The 10,736-nt window shown below is 40.1% G+C and overlaps 1 protein-coding gene across 1 annotated transcript; it reads right to left on the bottom strand.

The window, feature by feature from the left end:
* Window positions 1-338: 338 nt before the first annotated feature.
* On the bottom strand, window positions 339-10,211 carry LOC101751878 (solute carrier family 2, facilitated glucose transporter member 11-like). Its single transcript, XM_004934332.5, has 12 exons — window positions 10,119-10,211; window positions 9,714-9,812; window positions 8,767-8,927; window positions 7,881-8,005; window positions 6,279-6,408; window positions 5,983-6,131; window positions 5,212-5,399; window positions 4,050-4,160; window positions 3,866-3,967; window positions 2,746-2,821; window positions 1,713-1,840; window positions 339-1,558 (listed from the first exon to the last, which is right to left on the bottom strand). Exons 1-12 carry the CDS (start codon window positions 10,140-10,142, stop codon window positions 1,349-1,351), a joined length of 1,503 nt encoding a protein of 500 aa, XP_004934389.1. The 5' UTR covers window positions 10,143-10,211; the 3' UTR covers window positions 339-1,348.
* Between the last annotated feature and the right edge of the window lie 525 nt (window positions 10,212-10,736).

Here is a 10,736-nt window from a genome sequence, read left to right as displayed (position 1 = left end):
TTGGGCTTTTCTGACTCCAGAGACCCTCCATGTTTCATAGATTATCTTTTAGTGAGAGGCCTTAAGTGTTCTTCAATACGAAAGAAGTAATGAAAAATCCCAGTCATGGAAGGATCTGCACACCAATAGCTTTTTTCTAGTCAGCTGTTCCTGAAGGACATCCTAATGTTTGGAAAGAAACACATGTAGAGGCCAGAAGTTTTATTATAAGTTCATCTTCCATTTTTATTATGTTTAATGTTTCCAATAAAAGGTAAGCAGCAGTTAAGATGAACAACAGAATTTGTATTTTGAATAGCCAAATTGGAGTTGAAGTAAATACACCAGTCAAGGCAGTATCAGAGATAAAAAGGAACATTTATTTTACTATCTACATGTAGTGTTTAGATTTTACTTTGTATATTGCACTCCACTGCATATTGTTATGTGTTTCACTGCCCACGAGGTAGTCTGATCCTGGAGGGGTAGTTACAGGCTTATGGTGATGATGCTGATGAAGTGATAGCACTGAGTATCTGAAAGGGCTCCTCGTGCTTCTTTTTTTCTGGTGACTGGTTTCCATCTGTGAGCTGTATTGCCACTGAAACAAGTAAAGCTGTGTAGGAATTTTTTACTCATTCTTTATTCATTTCATGAATAAATCTGATCTTAAAATCAAATGATTGATTTTCTTCCTTTTTTTTTATTTTAAATAAAATAATTCAATGCAATCCTAAGCAAGGACAGCTTCTGATACCGAAAGTTTTAAATCCAAAAGTGCTGAATTTTGACAATCTAGAATGAAAGTCTGATAACAGAAGAAAATTGTGGCATTAAGTACAGGAATCTGGAAAGATGTGGTTGATCAGTCTAAAGAAACAAAGACTTTCTGTCCTATTCTGTTATTTCTTTTTCTTTAATCTATTGTGAATTGAAATCTAGCCAGAGATAGCAAGCCAAGAACTTTACTATTGCTATTTCAGGGTTGTAAATACAAACTCATGAATCATAGAGAGAGAAAGGATCATAAGTCTTCCTTTTCTGTCTGGTCAGCAGAATGTTTAGAAATTCTACATGTAGTTTCAGTGTGTATTAATTGCTCTATTATGGAAGAGATTTACACATCAGCAAGTTGAGCCAAGATGTGCATGAGTTATACAAGTCTATTCCGCTAATATCAGTCATCATCCCTTTTCTCAGCTGCCCAGAGTGGAGTGCTTTAGAACTGTGCTGTTTTGACAAAAGAAAAACCTCGTAGGTGATGGATAATGAAAGCTGATAGTCCATATGACCAACTTGCTAGCCAGAAAACAACAAACATCTTTTCTTTCTTCCTTTTAAGAATGCTTGCCACCTCTGTACCAGCCAGTCACAGCCTGGTGCAGAAAGTGTAACCCTCCTCCATGACATGGTTTGGAGCTGCTGGAACCTTCTTCTTTTTGAAGTTTAGCTTATTAAACTCTTCTGTTATTTCCACAATCGACTTCCCTTTTGTTTCTGGAAGGAACAGATGGAAAATTGTTGCTGAAGTGAAAAGTACGCCCATAAAGATGAGGAAACAGAAGTGCTTGAGTCCTTCCTGCAGGGAAGAGCAGAGTGAGAAAGAGAGCAAGATGAGCATATCTTTTTGTTTGTCACCTTCTTGGAACATCTCCTGCTGCTCTTCTTCCAACTCCCATGGCCAGCTCTGGAGCATGGCACGCCTGGGGAGCGCCCTGGGGTAAGTCACTCACCACGATGAATGGGAAGGTTGTTCCGATCACAAAGACACCCAGCCAGTTGAAAACTGAACTGATCACAAAGGCTGGTGGTCTACACGACAGCTTGAAAATTTCAACCCTCATGGAAACCGTGGCACCACCTAAGAAGGAAGAGGAGTAAGAATTACTTCTCATTGTGTTTGATTTGAAGATTTGGATCTTCAAAAAGATGTGACTGTTGTTGGCTGGCATTCAAGAGGCTTCAGTATGTCACTGTCTTTTAGAAAAGAAAGTGTTTGTGGCATCTTATAAACTGTTAGACATCACTTTATCTAAATATTAATTTCTTCAAACAAATTTTGTGGGGGAGATTTAAGAATTGAGTTGTTGGCATTTCAAAAAATCTTCTAATTAAAAAAGCTGCATAAGTGTGAAATACCAATTATTGCTACAAGCAAGAATTCCCAGTGCAATATTACTAGATCAGCGATGAGCAATCTTTCCAGATTCACTTCCTGGGCGTTTCAGTTACGGTCTTGAAGTCACAGAACTTTGATGGCTTTGAGTTAGGGAAATAATTTCACCTACCATGTGAGAAGGCAAGTATTTTAAAAATAAATAAGCTTTATAAGTTCACAAGGAGTTAGTAGGATAAGCGAGGAAAAGAGTTAATCCAAAGTAGGTCTTCTATGCTGCTGTTTATGTGGGATACAATGTGAGAGTATATGACAATAAATTTAAAAGTATCCCTACTTTTCTTTCTCTCTCTTTTTTTTTTTTTTCTTAGTATTTCTAAAAAATCTGCTTTCAATCTGTTTCTCTGTGATTTTCTGGTGAATACTTTTTGCTCTTTCCTTTCATCGGTCTCTCATTATAAAAACCCAAACCTGATGGCACTGAAGTTTCTGGACACCGACTGGACCCCCGATGCTTATGTGACTACAGGGTTAGGTTAAATGAACTCACCTTTGTGAAATGCTATATACTGTATAATGCAATATTTCCCCAGCCATATTTGGAACGTACATGACTTGATCCTTTTACTTCTTTTGAATGAAGTACTCACCTGGCCCAAGCCCAAAGACGACTACAAATAAGATAATCAGACAGAGGCTGCAGTATGGCATCCAGAAATACCAATCCTAGGAAAACACAACAAAACAAAGGAAAAAACAATTTCTGTGTGAATTCTGTGAATAACTGTAGGTGAGAAAAGTTTTCCAACGCTGTCTCTTCAGTAAAAAACATCATACGGTGTGTGAGAACCAAAAGAGAAATGTGAGTCCTTTTTCCTAGGGACAGAGCCCTGAGATTTTTGCTAGGTGTGCAGAGAATCAAGTTTGCTGGTGCAGAGCAGCTGTCAAGCTTAGATGCCTTCAATTAAAGGATGTCTGAATAGTACTTTTCCACCATGTCCTCCTTTCTCCTTGATCCCACAGTGCTTCCCCTAACCCTTAGAGATATGGGAAGACCAAGTTATATCTTTCATTGCTTTTGACAGGGTAATAGCTATAATAATTTCTACTGAAAAGGAGCTTTCCTAGATCTTAGTCAAGAAGATATAGGACACAATGCTTTAGGAAAAGATCTCTCTTGGAGATACCAAGACCCTTCATGATGGAAACAGAAATGGAAGTCTGCTGCCACCTTGCTTCAACGTTAATTTTGCAATAGTATCCGCTGAACAGCTCTTAGATGAATAGTGGTAATCCAAGAGAACTGTTTCTGAAGAAGTTACATCACTGACAGGGTAATAAAGAATTGAACTACTCTGCCGTCTGTGAACAAGTATGTGCATTCCCAGGGAAACCTGCAGCAAAGTTGAACATCAAAGAGTCTGTTTTTTTAATTGTTGCTTACTTGTTAAGAAATGCATAATTAGAAAGGACAATGACTGCATTTTGATCTGTGCTGACCAGTGTTCAGTTTTGGCAGCCTGATGATATCAGGAATCAGGGCTACCTTCTCCATGCTTTGTGCACTCCTTCTATGCTCTTGCTTAAAGGGAGGCAGGGGTGCAGAGAGCATTTGCTGAGGGAAAGATTAATCCTATGTGCAGAGGGTTATTTGAGAACTTCTGAGCTTCACTTTCCTTTCTCAGAAACATGTTCCTGCCTACAAGCAGAGGTAAGAATAAAACAGAATAGATAATGGAAAGAAAACTACTAGGAGAAGAGTTTCCTAACCTGTAGGGAGAGGGTCACTGTGATAGCAGCTAGCAGTGAACCCATGATGCAGTAGCCTCCTCTTATGAGTGTTTTCCTGCCCAGTCGCTCAATGATGGAGCTCTGAGGGACAGAAATCACAGTTGGTGTCAGTGCCAGAAAAGCAAACAGTGATACATTCCCATAGTAACATGACTTGACTTACACAGACTACAGTGGCTAAGAGTTCTGCAAGTCCAATAGAGAGGGTCATGTAGTAGACCATTCTTTCCTCAAAACCAGCTGCCTGGAGGACTTCAAAGGTATAAAAATAAATCTAGAGGAGAAAAAAACAACAAACACAGAACAATAAGAGAAGAAAGAATGTCATTTCTTACCCATGTCTGTGTGACACTGACCTGGATAGGAGCTGGCAACCAAGGAGCATGCAGCACAGCTGCTGAGTAAGAGTTGTGCACTCTTTCTGGTAGTATTCACTTTATTGGCAGACAAAAACATTATAAAACGTTATCAAATTAATTAATTTGATGAAAGATAAAGTTCTGTGATAAACAAATCTCCAGCTGCTGTAATTAGGTTTGCATAGGCCTCATTTAGGCGCTTTCATAAACAGCCAGTTATGTCACTTTTGGAGCCCAACCAAGAACAATGTTGTAGGATATACTCTTCCTTCTCAAGAAAGAAGAGCGTGGGTTATGGGATCATGTGGAAATAAAACAGACATCTTTTCTTTTAAAGTATCTCTGCTCTATTTGGAGATTTGCTAAGATGATAAAGATTTCATTTCACACTCAGATGTGTGTTTCCTTCACAGATGTTGCTGCAGCATGAAGTTAGACGTGGAAGAGTCATGCAGGAAATTGCAAAGCTGTGGCTTCAAAATGATCTCAGAAAGGTTCTGATCTGGAGAAGACAAGGGGGACTACAGAAGTCGCCAGAACCGTGAGCATGCTTTAATGGCTAAAGGTAGAGTGAGCATATTGCCATCCCAACACATCAGCATCCCTTAGAATGCTGACACATGGGAGCAGTAACATAAAACTGTGCTGTAGATTTTGCCAAGAGAGGGTGGGCTTGTTTGTAGGAACAGATTCTGGGGCCTCATAGCAGCTGCCAAAAATCGCTGATAAGTGATCCTAAATACAGAGGATGGTAACTCCAGCAATGACCAAGAGCTGGGCAAGAAGATGTCATATGGAGAGCCTGGCCAAGCTCTGCAGGCAACTGCTGCTGTGTAGAAGGGTTGGCAGATAGCAAATAGTGGCCTGGGAAACCTGGGAAAAATGAGAGGAGCTCCTGAGAGCCATGATGTCTTCTTTAAGGTTGCTGTAAATATTTTAAGACTTTAAGGGGGAAATGCACTCAACTGCACTGATGCCACACAGCTGAACTGAGGCAGTCAGAATAATTATCATGTACAGCTGCCAGCGGGTAGCTGGGTCTTTCATTAGTTCCAGGACACTCAAGATCTTGATGTTTTTCATTGTTGCCTTCTCTTTCATGATGTCATCAATCTCTGCTTGGTGATGGCCTTCACCCCAAAGCTGCCTTATGGCTGTAGAGGAGAAGGAAAGTGAGACCTGCCATGTTAATTTGTCTCTTTTGTTTGGTGACTGAGGAATTTAAGTGAGTGATGCATATCTCTGTCAGAACAACATGCATGGGCTGTGTCTGCAGTGTGAGGCAAAGATGTCGTATGGTGTGTTCCGGAGCCCTGTCCCCTCTTTCACAAGAGGGGCTTGTTCAGAGACAGGGGCTTTAGTGAGGAGCACAATGACTTCCTCCCTGCCCATGGGTCCACATTAACCCCTTCCTCATTCTCTCAGGGTACAAGCTTGGTACACAGCCAACAACATAGAGTTGAGCGGTGCCTTGTGGAGCCCTGCAGTGCAAACAGCCATTTGTCATTTGTCATTTATCATTTATACTGCTCAGGGCATAACAGCTTAGTATGAAAGATTTTGTAATACAGGAGTAGTTTCATGTTCTATGTGAGGACTATAACAAAAATGTACTTAGTGGGTATTCAGAGTCATCTCAGAAATGAGCAGGGAGAAACTTTTTTCTGCACTGGGAGAGAAAACTCACAAACCAACTGAAAGCCAAGTAAGGAACAGGAACACAGAGCACTCAGTTACCTTTCCTGCAGCCTTCCTGGTCTTCTTTATGCATGAGGAGATATGGCGGGGATTCAGGGAAGAAGGGCAGAGTGAACAGCTGGACCAGTGCAGGAATTCCACAGGAGGCCATCAGCATGGGCCACCGGGACTGGCTGCCCAGCAGCTCCCTGGCAGGAATAAAACAAGTGTGTGTAGAATAAAAGTTCATTGCATTGGTTTTTGAGAAGAGAAATAAATGGATGGAAAAGCAGCAGAAGAAGCAAAAGATAGAAGGATCCAGATATGAACTGGGTCGGAAATCAGTTGTACTATACCTTTGTCCTGCAATTTGCCCTACGGCTTTTCCCAGTGACCAAAAGAAAGAGGCAGTAGAGTTTGCAAATCCACGTAGCTTCCTAGGGGAAATTTCCCCAACATACTGATGATGCAGAGGAGTAGAAAAGCCTTGAGGTGAAGAGGAAATTATGGGAGAGAAGAAGAAGACATTCATAACCATGGGAAATAAAACTGAATGTAAATTAATAAGCAGCACTTATATAGCTGCCTTGTGCACCAAATTGTTTCTCATACCTCAACCTAGGCATGAGATTTTTCAGTACTAGGCTTTCTAACCATTTCTACAGAAATGGTTCCTGTCCTCTTTGCACAGTGCAGTTTCCTGATCTTAAGAACTGTACACCTGTGGGGTGTTGCCTCATCATGGTGTCTCTTTTTAGTCTTAGTACATTTTAAAGGAGAATATACAAAAGCTGAGTAACTAAACAGCGAGAAGTAGTGTTTAATTTGATTGCAGTTAATGTATAATCTCAGCCCTGTTTGAAATGATGTTATAGAAGATCTGGTACGGTAGATCCATTGTGGGTTACAGTATATGGTGCTTCAATGTTGGTTTGTGCATGACTTGAGAGAAGATGCAAGTATTTCTTTTCAATGTACAGCAATAATTTTGATGATTTGGAGCAGAGTTGATGTTTCCAGCTATCAGTGAAGTACTTAATAACTCAGAAATTCTGAAATCTAGTCTGGGATCATGAGTATTTTCTTTATATGATAGTCACAGCCCCTCTAATCTGGTTTGAAAACATTTTCTTCTCCTGTCTTCATGTGTTGGTAAAATGGTGGAGATATGCAGCCTCCATAGCAAAAATTAGGTCTTTACATAAGACAAGATAGGGGTTCTAGATCATAGCAGGGTGACCGTGGGTGAGCAGTTCTTGAAATAATGTTGTTCTTCAATACATCTGTATGTCAGTAACTTACAGAACTTGGTTATTTGAAAAATAGACACTAATTTCTAATGAAGTCAGTTAAAAAAAAGAAGGCATCCTCGTGAATATCCAAAACTAAATGGAAAAGCAACATTTTGCATAGGAAACAAGTACAAGACATACTGACACTAGCACAGGTTATTTTCTATGCACGTGGACTACCTGCCAGGAGTGAATTTACTAGATTGTGTCCAGCTCCTTTCACTAACCCCAGGGACTTACTGCTTTGAAGCAGATTGAACACCCTTGTAGAACATTCCTCAAATATGCTCAGAGTCAAAATGAAATGGCCATGATTTTGAATGGTCTGTTTCTCTGAAGCCATACGAGAGCACTAGATTTAAACTATATTCCATATAATTTTGAGTACTATCCATCAAAATGAAGGTAATGCTATATCTATTTTTCCACTAGAAAAGTTTTCAATTGTATCAGAACATTTATGACAGCTCTGAATATTTATACACTTGGCAAAGCTGAATTTCATTTGTTATCTGCAAAATTATTTATAACTATACTCCTTATAGTTGGTTGATGTAGAATATCTTCTGACAAAGGATCACAGACTTTAAGATTTTTTCCTCTTAGTGAAGGGTTATCTATTTTGAATAAGGATGTAATATTTAACCTGTGGGAGAAATCACTTACCTACACTTACACCACAGAGGAAGCGTCCAATGAGAATCATCTCAAAGGACTTGGACATTTTGCTGCAGCCCATGATAGATGCTGAAGTTATCATTAATAGATTGTTGCACAGAATACATTTTTTTCTGTAAATGCAAGCACATGAAACATTTTTGTAGATCAGGAGAGAAATGGCATTTAAGCTCCTGGAACATAGGAGCACAGGGTAAAATCATCTTGCTCACTTTGTCAACTTATGCATATATGGTCCAGTACAAGACAAAGTCCTTCTCCTATTGGTTCTGAACACTCTCTGTCCCTCCTACACAGAATTATTGTCATCCAGCTAGCTCAGGATCTGAACAGGGAAAATTCACTAGAGCCAAGGATATCTGTTATATGGTTGGCAGAGAAAGGTACTGGAAAAAAGGTTACTTCCAGATTCCCTGGAAGGCATGTGGGGACACTGTGACTTCTGGGACAGGACCTGCCAGCCTCTACTGTGTCCTTTCTGGGTCACATGTTGAAGTTCATTTCCCAGTAAACCAGGGAGAGTGAAACAAGGAAGGGGAGCAATGTGACACTGATGTAGCACCTAGGAGCATCTCAACGCTGCTATATTTTGAGTAGCATCTCCAAGAAACCCCTCTGCCTTCAGCTGGGAGCAGCCTTTCCAGTTGAGCCAGCCTTAGTATGCACATCTTGTGTGACAAGCTGGAAGCATACTTGGTTAGCTAGTGACACAGGATACAGGCAAGAAGCAGCAACTTGGCATCACTGCCAAGCTGGCTGTGTACAGCTGCTACTGTACCTTTAAATCAGCTTCACATTTAAAAACTTTTAAAACCTCAACAGTGATTTCCTTAAATTAAGATTCACTTGACAAATTCTCATTAAACATACATACTTGCCATACTTGACAGTCAGGTATCTACTTCCTGAAGCACCCAAAAGACCTCCTATACCAAGGATGGACACAATGAGAGACCACAGGAACAAGAGGTTATCCTGATGGATGGGGTAGCCATATCGCTCCAGCCAAGTTTCATTAATGAAAGCCTTAACATGCTGAGACAGAGCAAAAAGGATCATTAACAATAACTGTGACTCCACAGCATGTATTTTATTACATTTATAACATAACTTTGTTGCTTTAGATAAAATCTCTATTTCATATAGACTCTAGAAGTTTTCATTAGCCAGTAGGCATAAAGTAATAGAGTATGCTATGTTGATTCTCTTGCTAGGAGATCATTCTTTGTTTGGTTGTTCTTGAAATTTGAGGCACTAAGACACAGATCTGTAATGAGGAACTGCACGTGATCACTGCAGTTTCTAAATCCTTCCTTACTTAGAACTCTGTGCTCTGAAGCCTGAAAGTAACACTTCTGCTATAAGGTGATTTCTATCATTTGCTAATGTCCTCCCTTAAGTTCCAGTGTCTCAAATGGAAGTTTTACCTGTAGTCAGTGGAGAGAAGCAGTTAGAGCACAGTTCACTTGACTTGTTCTGTTTGACTTCCCTATGTGAAGATGGGTAAGCTCTGAGAGTGTCATTTGGTATCACTGGAGTAGCCACATGGGACATCCGTCTCCCTGTAAACTTGCAGCACATCTGTCAGTGCTTTTTTTGAGCAACAGTTCTATTAACAATAAGTTGCAGATCTCTCTATTTTCTTCTGTTTTCAACACTTTGACATGTTCTGCTTTACAGGATAGCATAGTAATGGGAATTAATCACAAGAGGAGAATATAGTGATTAAATCCTTTCTAACTATCGGAGAGGAGCATGCCAAGAAAGGGATATGGAGTTGGTGATTCCATTTGCCAGTCTGCTATGTGAGCTTTTACCTACCTGATTCATGTAGGTGATGGTAGAAATTTGAAAGCCAATTTGGAATGTTCCACCGATCCCCAGGACAATGACCATTTGGAAGAGTCCCTGGTATTGTACCTGCAGAAGCAGAAGAAAATCTTAAGCTTGTAGCTGCATCAGGCTGCTCCTTAATTGTGCCTTTCATTCTCCAGAAACATCTCACTTGTTCAAGGATTTTGCAGGTAGGCTCTGACAAAGATTGAAGACAGAGCATAAGAAGTGCAAACATCTGCAATACCCTGAAAAAGTGTGTAGAATCACTTCCAAAGTACTTTTTGCAAATAGGAGCCGTGTTGTTTTGACAGAGATAGTGATTTTGTTTTCTTCGATGCACTGATAGCACACAAAAATATCCCAAATGTCAGTGCCCCACCACGTACTCACCAGGTCTGATAGGAAGCCAGTCATCTCTAGCTCAGGAGCTGGTTGTCCAGTGCACTGAGTGTCTGTGTCGTCACTGGCTTCTGTGTCTGTCTCATTCCTGCTGGCACGGCAGTGGGCATTTGGCTTCAGGGAGCAGGGTTAAATTTTTACTTTTATGTCTTTGCTCACTTATATTTACTTCAGCTGGACAAAGTTAACACTGCTGGATTAAATATTTCAGGAAATAATTGCATCTGGTCCAGTCTGCAGGGGGAAAGTTTCAGAACAGAGGAAGTTTGTAGCTGGCCTTTGGAAAGAGAAAGGAGAGCTCAGGAAAAAAAACAAATCCAAGTAGTTTTCCAAGATCAGTAAAGTACTGTATTTCACTGATATGAGCTGAGCAACATCCCCTATAATCTGCTCAATGGGAAAAGTAATTAGCAAAATATTTAGGTTTTGGTATTTATTAAGCAGTAAAGATTTGGTATTTGGTTTCCGATTCACTGGTAGAGTAAATAGCTTTTATTAGATGAAAAAAAAATAGGCAAATTCTCAAACACACAGCTCTTCATTGGGCTTGAGATAGAAGTAGCACATTTCAAATCTTAATTCAGCTGTTCTGATTTATGTACCATTTAG

Source organism: Gallus gallus, chromosome 15 (assembly GCF_016699485.2).
Source record: "Gallus gallus isolate bGalGal1 chromosome 15, bGalGal1.mat.broiler.GRCg7b, whole genome shotgun sequence".
NCBI classification, from domain to species: domain Eukaryota; kingdom Metazoa; phylum Chordata; class Aves; order Galliformes; family Phasianidae; genus Gallus; species Gallus gallus.
This window is presented reverse-complemented; position numbering and strand designations above follow the sequence as displayed.

What these genes read in the sequence shown, in the direction of transcription:
- LOC101751878 (XM_004934332.5), bottom strand. Translation starts at nt 10,142, where the DNA reads ATGACTGGCTTCCTATCAGACCTG. An exon ending in CTGGCTTCCTATCAGACCTG is followed by an intron (nt 9,813 to 10,118) that starts GTGAGTACGTGG and finishes CTGCTTCTGCAG; the next exon opens with GTACAATACCAGGGACTCTT. An exon ending in CCTCTGTGGTGTAAGTGTAG is followed by an intron (nt 6,409 to 7,880) that starts GTAAGTGATTTC and finishes CTTCACCTCAAG; the next exon opens with GCTTTTCTACTCCTCTGCAT.